This window comes from Lissotriton helveticus, chromosome 1_1 (genome assembly GCF_964261635.1).
Source record: "Lissotriton helveticus chromosome 1_1, aLisHel1.1, whole genome shotgun sequence".
In the NCBI taxonomy this organism is placed as follows: Eukaryota; Metazoa; Chordata; class Amphibia; order Caudata; family Salamandridae; genus Lissotriton; species Lissotriton helveticus.
The window spans coordinates 849,157,903-849,178,304 of NC_136057.1; the positions used below are offsets into that span (position 1 = coordinate 849,157,903).

Genomic DNA, 20,402 nt, shown 5'->3' on the forward strand with positions numbered 1-20,402 from the left:
GCTTCTACAGGACATGGTCCCTTCGAAATAATGAGAGGGAGGACTGCTTTCACGAAGGACAACATTGGGTGGATGCCCTGCGCCAGGAGAGTAATTGCTGCTTTGTTGAGCAACAGTAAGGTTTGTCATTTTAGTGCTTTGTCGCTGTGTGATAAAAGTGTGGTTAATGAAGAAAGAAAAGTTTGGAACGGGTGGGATTGGTGGATGGAAGAGGAGGAGAAGGACATAATACGGGATAACATCATGGATGAAGGGAGAAGAAGCATGGATGTTTCAGCAGGTAACTTGGCTCCTGGGGTTTACAGAGCTGAGTCAGATCGTAGACTTGGTAGGTTGGGGAGAGTTGCGAAGAAACCTACTATATTGGAAGATTATGTTTTTGAATAAGTTTGTTATTTACATGCATCATCCACTGTTTTTTTAATAGTTTTTTGTATTAACGGAGGGGGATGTGTTACTGTACACATTTTAGAATTTAGAGTTTTGTACTATATGCAAATGAAACTTACTTATTAGAATTATTAGTGCTGTATCCATATCACTTATTATTTCCTTCCTTATCTTTCAATATTTTCATTATTGAACCAAATGTATTTTATTATTTGTTATATATAAAAGAGGGGGATGTGTGGTGACATATCTTCTCCTTTAGACATGGGAGCATGCGGGTGCACGTGGGTAGAATGTGATGTAGAATGTGGGGGTTGTATGACGTGGGAGGTGAGACAGTTACTGGGAAGGCCGGTCTGAGGCACAAGCACCTGCTGCTCTTACTGTGCCATCATTGTACAATAAAGAATTTTCACTACTCCTCTTGTGTGGAGATTGTGTTCACGAGACTATCATTACCTTCTCCTTCAGTTTCTGCTCAGATGAATCCAGGCAGGGCCCACACTCTGCAGTGATTTGTTAGCCATTTATTCGCTGAAAGGCACTTAGTGCAGTTGGCCTTAAGATACTGCTTCTTCACACTCACCCTGCTCCCTGGTGTGTGTATTTATATTACAGGGAAAGACCCCTACAAGTATGTCATATTTGTTTTTTAATACAATAGAAATCTAGTTCAGCTTTTATTAAACTCACATTTTCCTTCCTGGCCTTTAGTTTATTAGTCATACAATATATGTTTACACAACAAAAAGGACAAATTTAACTAAAGACTTAAAATGTGTCTAGTTCATAAATTACTAGTATTTTTTAAAAATTCTTTGACAAAACCTTAAGACAGGTAACTGTAGCCAACTACTATTTTCAGTTAGCCGAGTGTATGGTCTGTAAAGTCATATAAAATTCATAAACGTCTCATTATACTCCCTCTGCTGCATCTCGTACGCTAGCATCTTCCTTATAGCTTTAGTGAAAACAAAAAGTAAACCCATTGAAAATATTGTGCCGTGACTTGTGAAAATACAGTACAACTTGTGTTTATTGCTGTTGTTAATAAATACTGTCCACTATTTTAAATGAACACAGAATGTATATCCAGTTTTCTGTATTTTTGTTTTCTTTAGGAGAGACCCCAATTATTGATAAACATGGGAAGAAAAGACCTGCTTTAATGACTGGCCTTGGAGCAGTAGAAGATGATATGGGGTAATGGATCTAATTTTTTTTTAATGGTTTTATTAGCTGGAAGATTAATTAACATGGAAAGAAGTATAAATATGAAACTATATTCTTTTGTAAATATAATTGTTTCTTGGCATAAACACCACTTTTAAAATAGAGTGAATATTAAAACCCTCCCTTAATTTTACTATAATTATTTTCCGATTTGTTTCCAGACTACGTCTTTTCTTAGAGCAGTGCGGGTTTGGATTGACCTTGTGACCAGGATCAGGTGATTTTTGTGCTTGGCTTCCTGCTCCTTGATGGCTTTAGGATGCATCAGGGAGCCTTTGTTACAGGATGTGGAGTCCTGTTTGGTTACCATGGCACCATAGGCAGACAACTTGCCGACCTGTGCCCAATATTTACTTCTGTCACTTGTGATATGGTGTTTCAAATCTATCACATTCCAGTTCTGGGGTGCCATTGAACACTGCCAGGAGTTTTAGTACAGGTGCAAAAACCATTGCTAAAGAGCGAAGATCGGGTAGGTGTCGAGCTAAAGATCAATGACGAGTGGATAGGAAATGAAAACCTGAGGTCAGTGCGTACAAGTGGAGGCTACATGCAACTTCATGTTATTTCCAGAGGCAGAATGGAGTATTGATGGAGGCCGATTGTGACACCTGTGGGCACACAGGAGCTATTGTCGGATCCAGTCTGGTGCCTGGGATGATTTACAAGGTGAGGAATCTGCATTTAGAAGTATCAATGAAAAACAATTTTTTGTTGAACTGTTGCAAATTATGCAGCAGATGGTGAACTATGTGTCAGCAGCCGTAAATTCATTATTATGTAGAGAATATTCGGCTGCAGGATCACATTTTTTCCAGTGCCTCTGCATTTAATTAACATCCTCGTCTCCTCAACCCACCCTGTAGTGTTTAAAAACACTGGAACTCCATAGGATATTTAAATATTACTGTTTTATGTATATCATATAAATAGTATAAGGCCCACAAGAGGAATTTATCAAACAGTAGAGGTGACTTCACTTGTCACCTCGCCATTCTACAACACACTATAAATACCCCAGGCCAAATTCCAAACCCTTTTATGACATACATTTATCGCCAATACAATGCCTCCTTTCTTTTGTGAAAAAAAATAATCATGTAATAATAATAAAACTTTCAGAACCTATACGTATACATTGCTCCTTCTTTGTAAATCTGTGTTTACAATTTAATTCTGTAATTCACCATTCTGATCATCATTAAAACTCTGTCTGCTTATTTGTGCCTGTGTGTGTCAATATCAAATGAATAAAAAATATTTTAATTTTCAAATGCATCAGAAGTGTCTTCAATTAATTAATTTCTTGCACCAATATTTTCTCGTGCATCTGGTATTTTTTTTACCATTGTTTAAATCATAAAAATCATTACCAGCTTCTTTTTATTTGTTATGAAAAAACATTATTGACCCTGTTTATCCAGTATTAGGGTATCTTTCATAGATTCACATGCCTGAATCATTCCCTGTCGTCGAGGCGGGAGTCCCACGGTAAATAAAATATATAATAGCAGTGCCTAAAATTTCTTGTAGTAGGCTGCAAAAGCCTGAAGGCCTAACTAGGCCTCAAAACTTAGCAGCCTATCTACATCATTATGTAAAAAGACCTGAAATAGTAGCCTCAGCCAATCAGCTGTCCTCACCCTCTAGAACCTTCCCAGCTCAGGCAGTTCTCCTCAGATTTTCACCGCACTTCGTGTGTAAGGGAGTCTCCCTGAGTGCCTACTCAGTTTTTGGATTTTCAAGCTTTAAAATGTCTGAAAGGAAAGCTCTTTTCAAACCTTGTGGAACCTGCTTCAAGAAGAGAGTCCATGTGGATGACAAGCACTCGGATTGTATTTATTGCCTGCACCCTTCACATGTGGTGAAGGACTGTCGAATTTGCCGTACCTTCCCTCAGAAAACCATCAGGGATAGGGAGGCAAGGGTTCTTTTGTGGCTGAAGTCTTCATCCACTGATGAGGAGGACAAAGCCTCTACTTCTAGCAAGAGAGCTAGATCCACGGACAATGCTTCTCCTGAGAGAAAGAAAATGTTAAAAACCTCTCAGAAAGCTTCAGAACCCTCTAAGAGTGCATCGGCTTCTTCACATGTGAGTACAACCCAGGCTAAGACCATCTCTCTGGTGTCTGTACCTACTACTACTTGGACTTCTACCTCCTCTTCTACTTCTGTGGTTACCACTTCAGCTATCACGTGACCTTTGATGTCTGTACCACCTTTGCTGTCAAAAACCAAGTTACCGTCGTCGAAATCCTTCTCAACGAAGGCTCCGTCGACTAAATCGTATGCTCCGTCGACGACCGCAAGGCCGTCGTCGACGAAGACATTGTCACCAAAGGACTCGTCGTCGAAGCCACCATCGACGGCCTCGTCGTCAACGAAGACGTCATCGACGGCCTCGTCGACGAAGATTTCATCGACGAAGACACCAACGTCGGACCCGTCGACGATGCCTTCGTCGACGACCCCGACGACGAGGGGTTCGTCGACGAAGATACCATCGACGGTCCCGTCGACGAAGGCACCGTCGACGAAGACACCGTCGACGACCCCGACGACGAGGGACTCGTCGACGAAGATACCATCGACGGTCTCGACGACGAGGGACCCGCCGAAGACGGCCTCGTCGACGACGGCATTGTCGACGGTCCCGACGACGAAGGACTCGTCGACGAAAATACCATTGACGGCCTCGTCGACGGCAAGATCTTTAGCATTGACAGCACCGTCGACGGAGAATCCGTTTACTGGGACTTCTGCTCATCGGCTGCATGGTTCCCCGCCAGCAAAGATACAATTCACTCATTTTCAAATGAAAACGTATAAAAGGCAGGATTGTTCACATATTTCTCCACTTTTGCCATCGCACATTTTGGAGACATACATGCAAGGGGAGTCAGATGAAGGGGAAGAGGATGATGATCCTTTTGGGATTGCCTGTGACCCTTCTCAGTTGCATATTAAACTTCAAGAGGATGATGAAGAGGAGGTTCAGGAGCAATATACGCATGACGTTTATTCCACACCATATCAGTCACCTCATACTAGACTTCCTAAGTCTGAGGACACAACACATTTACCAACTTCCTTAATACAGGATTTGCAAGCTATGTTGGCAGATTATCGCCAGAGATTTCCACCCAATGTAGTTGCGCCCGCTGGGTCACCTGCTCCAGTTCCTGTGCCACGACCTCCGTCGCCAAGAGCTCCATTGTCACCACAACCACATACTTCTCCAATTCCTCAGGTTGTAGACAGTTCTTCCACTGATGGTGACGAAAGTAGAGAAGAGGGAGAGTTACCGGATAACACTCCAGTGGACCCTTGGGAGGATTATGTCATCCCTACACCTTCTCCACCTCCTCCCCGTCCTTCAGACTCTCCACCTGAAGATATTGGGGGTTTTCACAATATTATGCAGAGAGCTGCTAATAGATTTGAATTAGTTGTCACAGTTGAGCAGTCGGACTGCTTTTTACATGACGTTAAAGAGGGATATCGGAGAGTGGTCAGAGCCATACCTATTATCGATTATATATGGAAGGAAGGCCTCAATATAATGAAAACACCAGCTTCCATTCCGGCAGTTTTGCCGAGGATAGACAAAAAGTATCGAGCACCATCCGATACTCCTGCTTGTTTAATCGGTCATCCTCGACCGGATTCGGTCATTTCTCAGGCTGCGCAGCAGAAGTCCAAAAATCCTTCTGCTCCCATTTCAACGCCACCTGACAAGGAGGGAAGAAGGCTTGATGCAATTGGGAAAAAGTTTTCAGCAAACGCAGCAGCATCCATTAAAGCGGCTAATTCTTTAGCTATCCTGGCTCGTTATGATAGACAAATGTGGTCTGAGATCACGGAATATCTTGAGCTGATCCCGGAGGATCAACAGATGGAGGTGCGCAGAATTGTGCAGGAAGGCGAAAGGGCGGCCTCAGAAATTATTGATTGCGCCCTAGACATTTCTAATACCAACTTTAGACAATTGGCTGGGGCAATTGTGCTTAGACGTCAAGGTTGGCTCAAGGCTACCACTTTTAGACCTGAGGTCCAAACCAAGATCTTGGACATGTCATTCGATGGTGAGTCATTGTTTGGGAAGCACATTGATGACGCTTTATTGGCTATTAAAACTGATACCGATACAGCGAAATCTCTTGGGACCCTGCAATACAAGAGGGGGTCCTTTAGAGGTGCAAGAGGTCGTGGATACTCCTCCAGAGGCAATTATTCAAACCAACAAAATCGACAGTATCAATCTACCTACAACAAGCCCTACTACCAATCTTCTAACAGGCAGCCTGCTTCTGGTTCTTTCTCTCGGCAAGGAGGGAAACGGCGCTCAGGCAATCAAGGGCGAGATTCTAACAAGCGCCAATGAGCTTTGCCGGATGTCGGCCACCCCTCTTTCCCTTCCCGTGGGCGCCAAGATTTCCGCCTTTTACCATCAATGGCGGAAGATAACTTCAGATCAGTGGGTCCTGGATTTGGTCAGCAAGGGACACACTTTGGAGTTTTTGCAGAAGCCTCCAACATCGCCGCCCAGGGGTCCCCCTCCCCCTCGCCTGCGCTTTCTCTTCAAAGAAGCCTTAAAGATGCTACGCAAGAATGCGATAGAACGAGTCCATCCTTCTCAGAAAGGGATGGGCTTTTATTCTCGCTTCTTCCTTGTGGAGAAAAATTCGGAAGAGTGGCGTCCAATATTGGATCTGCGCAAACTCAACAAATATCTAAAGAAACAGAGTTTCCGCATGGTGACATTGAAGGACATTCTGAATTGTCTCAACGAAGGAGACTTTCTGGCTTCTCTGGATATGCAAGACGCATATTTTCACATCCCTATTCACCCGAACCACCGCAAATTCCTAAGGTTTCAAGTGGCCGGCGTCCATTTCCAATTCAAAGTCCTCCCGTTCGGCCTCAAATCGGCCCCCAGAATCTTCACAAAATGCCTGGCTCCAGTGGCTGCAATGTTGAGGTCCCTGGGACTCCAGGTGTTCCCATACCTCGACGACTGGCTGTTAAAGGGTCCAACCAGAAACTCGACAATGGAGGCGGTCAGCAGGACACTTTCACTATTCTCGAATCTAGGGCTGACCCTCAATGCACAGAAATCTCAGCTCCAACCTCGTCAACGATTGACTTTTCTGGGAGCAGTCTTGGACACATGCCAGTGCAAGGCATACCTGACACAGGAGCGACAAAACAAGCTTGTCAAACTAGCAAAACAGATATCCGCAAAAAAGTCGCTTTCAGTTCGGATATATGCTTCACTTCTGGGGATGTGTTCATCTGCGATCAACCTCATTCCTATGGCAAGACTCAGAATGAGACCATTGCAAGAGGAGTTACTTCGTCAGTGGAAGCAGGTCGAGGGATCATTCGACGACCGCATCAAAGTCACTGTCAAAATGAAACAGGCTCTTCTCTGGTGGTCAAAGGCGCACAACTTGTCGCCGGGCCTCACCTTCCTCCAAGAGATTCCGGAGTTCACCCTGACTACGGATGCGTCCATGGAAGGTTGGGGAGGTCACCTTCAGGACCTTCAGATCCAGGGAAGATGGTCTCATCAGTACCAACAGATGCACATCAACATCTTGGAACTCAGGGCCATTTTTCTTTCCCTACAAGCTTTTCTACCAAGGATCGTGAATTCGTCCGTGCTGGTGCGTACGGACAATACCACTAGCATGTTCTACATAAACAAACAGGGAGGAACGAAATCTCTTACCCTGTCACTGCAAGCTCAGGAGATGTGGGAATGGGCCTTAAGTCACGGCATATCCCTCAAAGCAGAGCATGTACAAGGGGTTCGCAACTCTCTAGCAGACAGTCTCAGCAGAACATTTGTGGGCTGTCACGAATGGGAACTCGAACAACATCAAGTAGAGACAATTTTTCGACTTTGGGGGAGACCAACGCTGGATTTGTCTGCCACGCAGCAAAACAGCAAGTGCCTGTTTTATGCCAGCAGGTTCCCAGGAAGGGGGTCAAGAGGAAACATCCTCCTCATGAGATGGACCGGAATGTTTGCGTACGCTTATCCTCCGATTCCGCTCATTCCGAAGGTCCTGCAAAAGATGAAGAGGGAACACTGCACTCTCATCCTCATTGCTCCACGTTGGCCAAGACAATATTGGTTTCAGGAGCTTCTCCTGCTGTCTCAACAGCCTCCGTTTCGGCTCAAACCGACAGTGTCGATGCTGACAAGGGAGGGAGGTCAAATCCATCATCCAGATCCTCAATCGCTGCACTTGCACGCTTGGCTCCTGATTTCCTAGAGTTCAAAGACCTAACCATCTCCTCGGACTGCAGGGAGATATTGTCGCAAGCACGTGCGCAAAGTACCATCAAAACATATCGTTTCAAGTGGAAGAGGTTCTGTTCATGGTGTGGAGATAATGAGGTTCATCCACTTCAGGCTCCTCCTGAAGCCATCCTTCCATACCTGCTTTCTTTGGCTAAATCAGGTCTAGCCTTTTCTTCTATTAAAGTACATCTGGCAGCAATATCCAGATTCAGGAAGAATTCCAACAAACCATCCTTATGTTCATCCTCCTTGATCAAACAATTCCTTAAAGGACTATTCCGAGCTTTCCCTCCAGTTCGTCCTCCTCCTCCGGAATGGGATCTTAATGTAGTTCTTTCCCAACTTCTCAAAAGGCCTTTTGAACCAATCCATAAAGCAGAACTGAAGTTTCTGACTTGGAAAGTTGCAATCTTGTTGGCTCTTACTTCTGCTCGCAGAGTTAGTGAAATACAGGCGTTCACTATTACTCACCCTTTTCTGCAATTCTCTAAGGACTTTGTTACACTTAGGACCAATCCTAAATTCATTCCTAAAGTGCCAACTCAGTTCCACATTAATCAACCGGTCAAACTCAGAACCTTTTTCCCGGATCCAAAAACTCCTGCAGAGAGGGTTTTACATTCTCTGGATGTGAAAAGGTGTCTGAAATTCTATCTGCAAAAAACGAAAGACATCCGTAAATCTACACAACTGTTTGTTGCCTATGGAAGGCCCACCTTCGGTCAAGCTGTCACAAAAGCAACTATTGCCAGGTGGTTGTCTTCTACAATTACCTTCTGTCATGACAAGGCCAATAGACCTTTATCAAGGAAGGTCAAAGCTCATTCCACAAGAACAGTGTCGACATCTACGGCCCTTTTCGCTGGAGTGACGCTGGAGAACATTTGCCGAGCTGCTACTTGGAAAAGTGTGCACACTTTTACCGAACATTACTGTCTGCAGTCGGCAGTTCAAGATGACACAGCTGTTGGTGATGCAGTGCTGCAGCATCTTCTTCACTAAGGTTGGAAAGCTTATATATATTTTTTCTTATACTGCTTTAAACTTTACATATTTATAATGCTGTCCTATCTGTTATATTTGAAGGTTTTGATGCATATGTTATATTAACAAGTTTTGTACTCTATTACCTTCCTGGTTGTGTGGGGATTGATTTATGTTTTCTTTGTCTCCCACCTTCCTCTATCGACAGGCATGATGTTACTGCTTGCTATTCTGATTCAGGCATGTGAATCTATGAAAGATACCCTAATACTGGATAAGAAAACGAGTTACCTACCTGTAACTACGGTTATCCAGTATTGGTATCTTTCATAGATTCACATGCACCCACCCTCCTCCCCGGTAGGGCAGTTCTGTCTATGGATACTAATTCTCACTTGTGCTGGGAAAATCTGAGGAGAACTGCCTGAGCTGGGAAGGTTCTAGAGGGTGAGGACAGCTGATTGGCTGAGGCTACTATTTCAGGTCTTTTTACATAATGATGTAGATAGGCTGCTAAGTTTTGAGGCCTAGTTAGGCCTTCAGGCTTTTCCAGCCTACTACAAGAAATTTTAGGCACTGCTATTATATATTTTATTTACCGTGGGACTCCCGCCTCGACGACGGGGAATGATTCAGGCATGTGAATCTATGAAAGATACCAATACTGGATAACCGTAGTTACAGGTAAGTAACTCGTTTTCTTAAGCACTACTAGTGTACTATATTTCCACCATCCCTTATCTTTCACTTAAATTCCAATTTCTGGTGCTCTCATAACCTGTTTTGGATCCCCTTTTTGAACTTTACTAGGTTTTCTAACCAAAACCCAGTCTCCTACTAAGTTTTGTTTAGGTTTTGTTCTGTGTATTTTACGATAGTATACTTTATCTTTCAGTTGTTTTTTATCAATGTAATCATTAATCTATAGTTTGCTGTCCACAATATCTGTCACACTGTTTTGTCTTTTACACCCTGTCATCTTTGATGTTAATAATGAACACTCTTCTCTTTCTCTCATCAAAAAGAAAGGGGAAAACCCTGTGACCAAATGTGGGGTATTTCTATACCTAACAATCTTTTGTCTCAAAAACAATTTGACAGATACATTGGGTGCTAAGGCCATATGAGTACCTCCCTTCAGAAATATATTAACCCTTCTACCAGACCATTAGAAGGCTTATATAAGGGTGTTTTTTCCTGTTTCCTATATTTGTGTTGAAAATTCCCCATTTTTTTCAGGTCAGTTGAGAACCATTTTGTGATACTAAAATACGTGGAACACCTTCAATTAAAAACATTATTTGTGAAAAATCAATAACAATATCTGTCATTTTACCAGAGCTAAACTCATAGCATACCCTTTTCGAGTAGTAATCAGTTAATACTATCAAATGCATATGCTCATTCAAAGAACTAAAATATATTCTTAATTTCAGCCATGGTCCATCTGGGAGAGCATCTAAGTGCTTTCAATGTTTGTTTAATCTCACACACTCAAAAAATCTCTCAATACTTATATCATTGAGTCCATACCCGGCCACCAGTAATGCTTCTGCAACTGTCTTTTGGTAGCTGTAGATCCTGAGTGTCCTTCATGAGCTATTTTTATAAATTTTCCCTTAGTGTGCAAGGAGGTACAAATACAGCATGTCTCATGAGCTTCATTGGTCAATTCATCAGCAACTTGCTTGTAACCTTTTATTGTATTCAAATTCGTGATTGGTGGCCGTCCATTCACCACATACTCTTTAATCTGATTCAAAAGAACATCCTTTTTCACAGCTTCCATTCATTCATTTAGTAATTAAACTCTCACAACAATCAATGGCATTAACCACTGTCACAACACTCCTGATCAGACATATGAATATGTTCATCCAAATCTTAGATTGGTGATCTAGATGACCAATTAGCCCTTTTATTCAGTCATCCAGAAATATGTCTAACTACAAAAGTATACTCCTGTAATCTAGACATCAACATGATCAACCTTGAAGAAGCAGTTGCCGTTCCTCTGCCACAACTGTCAAACATAAACAATAGTGGTTTATGATCTGTTACTATTTCAAAACATTTCCCACATGCATAGCGCCTCAGTTTTTCCAAAGCCTACACACTTGCCAAAACTTCACTCAATAGTATTTTACTTTTTTTCCGAATCTTTTAGCCCCCTAAAAGTATTCGTTGCCAACTATTACCTGACTAAAAGGTATCTATTGTGATGATATTTCTTCCATTGGGATCATATGATTTAAGTGCAGATGCTATTAAACTGGCTTACTTGATAGCCTGAAAACATTCTCTTGCTCTGTACTCCATTAAAATTGTGCTTTCTTTAAAGTAATCTCCTTGAGAGTTCGACTAAAATGGCATAAACTTGAATAAAGTGTAATAATATTCACTCATTCCAAGAAATAACTTCATAGAATCTTTGTTCATAGGTATGGGTGCCTTCTTAATAGCTTTTACTAAATGAACCTTTGCTGTAATACCTGCCAAAGATACTGTATGTCCCAAATATTCTACTGCTGTTTGCACAAATTTACATTTAGATTTAGTGACAGTGATACCTCTATTTTCACGTATCTCCAATACCTTGCTCAAAATGTCTTTGTTGTACTACTGTCCTAGCATAAATCATGTCACCTTGAACGGTTTTAACACACTGCAAGCACTCAAAAAGATGGTCCATCTACTTTTGAAACACATTGGCAGCTGATGCCAGACCAAAAAAAGGTACAAGGACATAACGATATGCCCCAAAAGGTGTACTGAAAGTGGTTAAATCTTTTGAACTTTTAGACAACTTCACTTAATGATTTGCGCATTTTTAATCAATAATTGAAAAGTTTTTTGAACTAAGCATTGCCTGTATTTTCGGAAGTGAATGACAAATCACTACGAGGTTTTTATTTAATGATGTTAAGTCTGCACAAAGTCTAAGGTAACCAATTTTCTTTTCTTCTTAGTAATCACTATTGCTGAAATACGTTCCCGGTGAGTTACTAGGTTCTATTACACCATCTTTACACAATGTGCTCAATAGTTCTTTCATTTCTTTCCTGACTGAAAGTGGTACATGTTGCACTTTGAGTCACTGGTATGGCTTTTCTTTGAACTTGATATGATGTTCAAATCCTTTTACGCAATCATTATGTGTGGTAAATACCTTATTATGTTTTCCCAACACCTCTTTAACCCCAGCTCTTTCTGCTCTACACTGAAAACAGGCATATCTCCTAGCAGTAGGAGTTCATCAGAACCGAGTTAATCAGAACCAGGTTTGAGCAAAATAACAAGTTTACCAATATCTTGCCATCCTACAATAGCTCTTCCTCTAACTGCCACATACATTTTTGTTTTTATGGAGCATATCAGTGTCAAATTCTCCAAACGCTTTTGGATTGACATCTGACTCTATCAATTTTTTTTTTGATAAACAAATTTTATTTTGTTCTGAAAATATAAAGGACATTTCACAGCTCTCAAGTCATACATGTCATGCAAGGGACCAATGAAGGCCAATTCCAGCCCATTTTCCGTGCTGAACCCCCCCCCCACCCCCCAACTACCACCCCCCCCCCCCCGGCGTCCCGCAACAAATCAAGGTACGTATCCTAGCCATTTCCCCCAAACCCTGCGATACTTCTTTGGGCAACCCCATGCAAGATACAGACTCTTCTCTTGGGCAGCGCACCAGTCAACCCCGGCCCCCCACTTGGCACAGGTCGGCGGCTCGGGCCGCTTCCAGGCTGCAGCAATGTCCATTTCGCCACCATCATTGCGGTAGAAAGAAAGAACTTTTCGAAGCGAGTTCCATCCAAACCCTCCATGATCCCTAGAAGGGCAACTTTGGGGTCGTGTGGCACCTCCCACCCCAGCACCTCTGTCAATTCAGTCTCAATACCCCCCCAGTAAAGCTCCAGGCCCGGACAAGTCCAGACCACGTGAAAGAAGTCAGCCTGGTCGGTGTTACAGCGGGGGCAGGTGGCGTCGGAGGAAATGCCTGCGCGGTGTAGCCGGGCCGGTGTGAGATAGGCAGTGTGTAAGTAATAGATCTGAATTAGGCGTAGCCTAGCGGAGGCAGTGACCGTCCGGGGCGCCATGAGGGCATCCCTCCACTCCTCCTCGTCCAGGGGACCCACCCAATTCTCTCAGCGCACCCTGACTCCCTCAAGAGACACCGGGGAGTTGTTGACGAGGGAGCGGTAGATGCGGGAAATGCCGCCCTTCCCTTGGTGTCCCATCAGGCAGTGAGCCTCCGGGGGGCTGTGGTCCGGCAATCTAACATCTAGCGGAGTGTGGGCACGGAGCGCATGGCGCAGCTGAAGGTATCTATAGAATTAGCAAGTGTGAAGGGTGGTAGTGAGACAAAATATCGAAATTAAAATATCGATATACAATAGTATCGATGTTTTAATTTCGATAGTATAGAATATCGATGTCCAAAATATCGACAGACAGAATATCGTTTTTTTAAGGTATGTATGTTACTAATATCGAATTTTACTAATATCGAAATTTTGTTTAGTGTTATGTATTTTAATGTGTTGTTTATATGTTTGTTAAACATGTTTTGTAATGTATGTTTGAAAATTTGTAAATTTGTTTACATTTTGCGTTTTAGTATCAGAGCGGGTTGTGGGTTTATAGGGGAATAGGGTGGGAAGTAATTTAATAATAATTAATTAATTAATATATGTTTGTAAATGTTTTTAATTAATACTTAATTGGTAATTAATTAATATTAATTAGTTAATTAATTGATATAATTTTGTACATATTTTTAATTAATAATTAATTGGTAATTAATTAATATTAATTAGTTAATGACATTAATTAGAGTAATTTTTTTATATATATAATTTTTTGTTATTGTTAATTAATTAATTGGGAAACTATAATATTAATTAGTAAATTAAATTATTTACAGCTAATGTGCTAATATATTTACTTTATTGTTATTGTTAATTAATAATTAATTGATAATTAAATAATATTAATTATGTAATTAAATTATTTAGAGTTAATGTGCTAATATATTTAATGTGTTGTTATTGTTAATTAATAATTAATTGGTAATTAAATAATATTAATTATGTAATTAAATTATTTAGAGTTAATGTGCTAATATATTTAATTTTTTGTTATTGTTAAATAATAATTAATTGGTAATTAATAATTATTAAGTGAATAAATGATATGATTTATTTCTGTGTAGTGGGTTGTGTGTTTATAGGGGGATAGGGTGTGATATAATTAAATGTAATTAATTAAAGAGATTGTAATTTTCTTTGGTATTTATTGTTAATTAATTAGTAATTAATATGTGTTATTTAGTTCATTTATAATTACATCAATTTAGTAATATTAATTGTTATTAATTGATTAATTGAAATTTATATTAATTGTCTTTTTTATATGTGTAGTGTGTTGTGTGTTAAAGTGGGAGTAGTGTGGGAATTAATTTTTACCCCCATGCTATCCAACGCTTTCCCTACTGTTGCACCCTCTGGAGTGTGAATAGTAATTTTTACCCCTACGCTATCCACCGGGGAAACAACCTTTACAACGCAACTTTTACAACGCACTACCATTACGAAATTTTTACAATGCAAAAACCATTACAACGCATGTGTTTACAACGCATGTTTTTACAACACAGGTACCTTTACAACGCATACCATTACAACGTAAGTATAGGTAAGTATATAATAATATTTTAAATTTTATGTTTTAGTTTTTTTAAGGGGTATTTTTAGGGTTCAGGGTCAGTTTTCAGTTTTTGGGTAAAAGGGTATTTTTAGTGTTCAGGGTCAGTTTTCAGTTTTTTTGGTAAAGGGGTATTTTTAGGGTTCAGGGTCAGTTTTCAGTTTTTGGGTAAAGGAGTATTTTTAGGGTTCAGGGTCAGTTTTCAGTTCTTGGGTAAAGGGGTATTTTTTGGGTTCAGGGTCAGTTTTCAGTTTTTGGGTAAAGGGGTATTTTTTGGGTTCAGGGTCAGTTTTCAGTTTTTGGGTAAAGGGGTATTTTTTGGGTTCAGGGTCAGTTTTCAGTTTTTGGGTAAAGGAGTATTTTTAGGGTTCAGGGTCAGTTTTCAGTTCTTGGGTAAAGGGGTATTTTTTGGGTTCAGGGTCAGTTTTCAGGTAAAGGGGTATTTTTAGGGTTCAGGGTCAGTTTTCAGTTTTTGGGTAAAGGGGTATTTTTTGGGTTCAGGGTCAGTTTTCAGTTTTTGGGTAAAGGGGTATTTTTAGGGTTCAGGGTCAGTTTTCAGTTTTTGGGTAAAGGGGTATTTTTAGGGTTCAGGGTCAGTTTTCAGTTTTTGGGTAAAGGGGTATTTTTTGGGTTCAGGGTCAGTTTTTAGTTCTTGGGTAAAGGGGTATTTTTTGGGTTCAGGGTCAGTTTTCAGTTTTTGGGTAAAGGGGTATTTTTAGGGTTCAGGGTCAGTTTGGGGTTTTTGGGTAAAGGGGTATTTTTAGGGTTCAGGGTCAGTTTTGGGTTTTTGGGTAAAAGGGTATTTTTAGGGTTCAGGGTCAGTTTGGGGTTTTTGGGTAAAGGGGTATTTTTAGGGTTCAGGGTCAGTTTTGGGTTTTTGGGTAAAAGGGTATTTTTAGGGTTCAGGGTCAGTTTTGGGTTTTGGGGTAAAGGGGTATTTTTAGGGTTCAAGGTCAGTTTTGGGTTTTTGGGATACAGGCGTACAGGGTAAAAATAAAATAAATTTATATTTAAATTAAATCAATTAAATGAAATTAAAAAAAATAAAATTACATTAAATTATTACGTTTTTAATTTATTTTAAATGTATATGTATTAGTTTTAATTTTTTAATTATGTTTTAATGTTTTTATTTAATATTTGTAAAATTATATGTATTTTAAAATTATTTTTACATTATTATTTATACATTTAAAAAAACGATATTTTTAATTTCTATATTTTTGTACTACGATATTAATTTTTCGATATTTTTGTACTTACCTTTATGAAGATATGACTCCGATATTTTTGATTTCGATATTTTTGTGTCGATATTTTTGTATGGCGATATTCTGTCTGTCGATATTATGTCAGACATTCGTGAAGGGTGAATCGTGCCTGGAGCTCCTGGAAGGAGCACATTCGCCCCCCCCCCCCCACCAGACGTCCCCCAGCCGCGAAATCCCAAGGTGGTCCCACGTTCTGAAGCCCTCCAGCCCCGTCACCTCCCGCAACCAGGTGCCGTGCCATAAGGGTGTGGCTTGCGTGAGTGTACCCGTATAGTGTGTGTGTCGCAGCGTGGCCCGCCAGGCAAGAAACACGGCACGGGTGACGCCGGGACTCGACGCGGGGATAGGGCTGCCATAGAGCCGATCCTGGACGGTGGCGAAGTCCATTACCCCAAGCTCCACGCGGTATGCTGGGTCAGACCAGCCGCCCCCGAACCAGTCATGGACCACCAAAAGCTGCGCAGCCAGGTAGTAGAGGTAAAGAGTGGTCATTCCCAGCCCCCCGTCGTAGGAAGGCAGGTGACAGGTTGACAACGCCAGCCGTGACCTCCCACCTCCCCACAGAAAGCACGTCGCCACCCCGTCAAGTTCGCGGAACCAGGACCGGGGAAAGGAAAGGGGGGTGTGTTGTAGCATGTAGAGGAACCGGGAAAGGATCATCAATTTATAGAGGGCCACCTGCCCCAGCGGATTGAGGGGGAGCGACTGCCACTTAATGAGGTTGGCCCTGGACTTGGCGACGACGGGGGCTACGTTGAGGGCCCAGCTAAGTTCGGGAAGGAGGGTGATCCAGATGCCCAGGTACTTAAAGGACAGCCGGCGAAGAGGAATCGTGGACTGCCACTCGACGCATTCCCGGGAGGGGTGCAGGGGCATGAGGACTGATTTCTTGCGATTAAGATAAAGCCCCGAGCCTTCCCCGAGGAGACCCAGGAGCCGCAGCGCCCTCAGACCCGACCGGGCCTGATCTGACAAGTAGAGCAGGACATCATCCGCGTAAAGGGCAATTTTATCAGCCTCCATTCCCAACCGCGGTAAATGGGTCCGCCTGAAATAGAGCCGCCAGGGGTTCCAACGCGAGGGCGCAAAGGAGGGGGGGGGACAAACGGCAGCCCTGTCGTGTCCCACGCGCGATGGGGAACGCCGCGGAAAGAGCTCCATTCGTCAGGACCCGGGCGCGCATAAAGCACCCGCACCATGCCTCGAAATTTGGGGCCGAAGTTCATGCGATCAAGGACATCGCCCAGGTACTGCCAGCCCACAGAATCAAAAGCTTTTTCGAAGTCTATGAGAAGCAGGGCCAGGTATGGAGGCAGACGGTCGCGATGGGCCATGGCGACGGTAAGCCGCCGTATGCAGTGCCGGGTGCCTCGCTCCGGCATAAACCTGCATTGGTCCGGGTGGACCAGGTCCCGCAGATGGGGGCGGAGACGTCGGGCCAGCACCGTCGCAAAAAGCTTTATCTCCGTGTTAATGAGGGAGATCGGTCGGTACTCGGACCGGAGCAGGGAGGGCGGGTGCGATTTGGGTATCACCACGATTGTGGCCGTGTCCGCCTCGGAGGGGAAAGAACCGCTCCGGGACCTCTGTGTCGAGGTCCCGGAGCCGCGGGACCAAGGTCTCACGGTAGAGGGCGAAGTATTCCTGCGGGAACCCGTCCAGACCCGGAGTCTTGCCAGCCGAAGTATGTCCTATCGCTTCCTCAATCTCCACGCAGGAGATTGGGGCTTCCAGGGATTCCTGGTCAGTCAATCCCACCTGAGGGAGCAAAATTCTGCCCGACGCCAACAGCCCGTCGAGGGACAGGGATGGGGGCCGCGCCCGGTAGAGCTGGGAATAGTACACCACCGCGGCCGACGAGGTATGAGTAGTGCCAGCAGAGTCCGTGATCGCCGGGATAATGCGGGAGGCTCTGGGGTAGTGGCGAGCCGGTGGAGCAATGCCCCGTTCCTGTCCCCCCCACCCGTAAACCCTGGCCACCGAGGATTGCCATAAGAGCTTAGCCGCGTCCAAAGAGATCTGTCTGATATCGGCACGGAGGAGGCGCAGCTGCCGTGCCACGGCTGCATCGTCGGTGACCTGAAGAGACTGCTCCAACCGCAACGCCTTGGCATCGCATGCCATAAGACTCTGTGTCTGCTGTCGACGCTGCCGCTGGACCAACCCCTTGGCGAAGCCCCGAATGGTCGCCTTGCCCGCCTCCCAGAGGACACCCGCAGAGGAGACTGAGCCTTCATTGGTGGAATAGTAGTGGGAGAGCTCCACGCCCAGGTTCTTACAGAATGTTTGATCTTGGAGGAACCAGGCATTCCGATGCCAGACCGGGCGGGAGGCAGGAGGGGGCGGCCCATGACTCAAGAGGACAGGGGAGTGGTCCGAGATACCCCTCGAGAGGATGCGGACGTCTTGGCTACCCACGCAGTCAACAGAGGGAAGAAAGATTGCGTCGATGCGGGCGTGCGTGTGGTGTGCCGCAGAGGTGTGGGTGTAGACGCGAGACCGCGGATGCCAAGTGCGCCAGGCGTCGCAGAAACCCAAGGATTCCGCCCATTGCGTTAATTGCTTGACGCCCACCGCGCGGGATGCGGAGACTGGCCGCGAGAAGTCAAGCTGCGGTGCCAGAACGGCGTTAAAGTCTCGCCCCCACCACAATGGTCCCAAGCGGGAAGGAGGAGGACAGGGAGGAAGAGTAGGCTAAAGCCACATGGAGCAGGGAGGGAGGGGTATACAGGGACAGGAAGGTGATCGCCCTACCGTCTAGTGTACCGCAGATGGCAAGGCCCATACCCTGAGGGTCGTGGTGAACTCGTGTCAGAGCGAAGGGAAGGGTGCGCCGCAGCAATATAGCCACCCCGCGTGAGCCGCGTGTAAAGCCCGAGTGCCACACCCGGTCATACCCATACCGTGCCAGGAAGGGACAGTTGTTGCCGAGCAAGTGGGTTTCCTGGAGCAGGAGGACATCCGCCCCAGAGCGCTGAGCATATTTAAGAACTGCCATACGCTTAAGACGGTCCAGCGGGCTGTTCACATTCCAGGAAAGTAGGCGTATGGAGGCGCGGGGGACTGGGGTGTCATGCATCGCAGGAGCGGAGGGCATGCGGAAGGATCAAGGCTGGGGCCAGGGCCCAGCGGCCCACGCGAGCGCCACGGCAGGGGGTGCAGGCGCAGTGAGCAGGGGAGCGCGCACTCAGGGGCGGGCAGGAGAGAGGATAAGACGGCCGACTAGGCTGGAGGCCAGGGGACGGTGGGGCATCCAGCACCCCGGGTGGGCCGTGAGTGTCAGCAGGGAGCAGGTGCACGAGAGCGAAGGAGGCCAACAGCCCTGGGAGATGTGAAGCAGCGAAATGATCCTGAAAAGGAAGGGAAGCAGTACATTGAACAGTCTCCGGCTACGGAGGAACAACCAAATGCAAGAACCCCCCAAACTCCCACCCCCCACCCTATACTTCGAAAACAGAAGCATCTGTCGACCAACAAAATTAGTAACAAACCCCAAGCTAGTCCGCTCGGATTGGAAACATGGTGGACCCCTCCAACTTCGGATAAGAATGCCTGGCAGACGGGCAAAGGAGCAATATTATGGACAGTCTGCCCCTCTGTAGATCACCTCCTCAGCGGAGTCGGACGGTGTGCGCATAGACCAATGATGTAGTTCACATGTCTAGGACCGTGCTGCGTGAGAGGTCACAAACAGTCACCTGAGGAATCTGTCGCCCGCCCCCGGTGATGTGCCTCCCAGCGGCCCCTTGGCCAGTCGAGAGGAAGCCTGGGAGGAAATGGAGGAGTCCCTATCCTCCTGAGTACCCAAGCTCAATGAACGTCGCGGCGTGGCAGCCTGCTTGGGCTGGCGGGAGGAGCGGGCCCGCCTCCTCCGGTGCTGTCCCAATGGCGCTCCCGCCGCTCCCCCCGCAGTCATGGGCTTAGGAGATGTGCGGCCCGGGGCCACAAACGGCTCCTCCCCCGTGAGCCAGGTCCAGGCCATTCTGGGGGAATCAAAGAAAAGAGTGTTGCCCTGGAAGATCACTCGGAGCCGAGCGGGGAACTGCAGCTGATATTGGAGGCCCATGTTGCGCAATTTCTGTTTGACCCCCGTGTATGATCGGCGCATCTCCTGAACTTCCCTGGTGTGGTCCGGGAAAACCATCACCCTATGGTTCTGAAACTGCAGGGGCCCAAGCCGACGAGCCTCCCGCAGGATCGCATCCCTGTCTCGATAGTTCAGGAGTTTAAGGATGAAAGGACGGGGGGAGCCCCCGGAGGCGGCCGGGCCGCGAGGGAGCGGTGGGCCCTTTCGACAACAAACCAGTTCGATAGCGTGGCCGCCGGCATCCAGGACTTAAACCATCCTTCAAGGAAGTCGTCCGCCTTCACCGCCTCGACGCCCTCCGGAAAGCCCACCAGACGAAGGTTGGATCGGCGCGCACGGTTCTCTGTGTCTTCGGCGCACCAGTGAAGGTCCCGGGATTGGGTGGTGAGCTCACGCACTTGGCCCTGCAATT

At 45.0% G+C, this 20,402-nt stretch overlaps 1 protein-coding gene across 6 annotated transcripts in view; it reads left to right on the plus strand.

Moving 5' to 3' along the window:
• SYCP3 (synaptonemal complex protein 3) overlaps window positions 1-20,402 on the plus strand; it is a 1,302,221-nt gene that overhangs the window by 611,422 nt on the left and 670,397 nt on the right. For all 6 annotated transcript variants that reach the window (XM_078675094.1, XM_078675093.1, XM_078675124.1 and 3 more), the window contains one exon: window positions 1,512-1,593. In XM_078675094.1, the coding sequence (XP_078531220.1) occupies window positions 1,512-1,593 (82 nt within the window). The remainder of the gene's footprint in view (window positions 1-1,511; window positions 1,594-20,402) is intronic.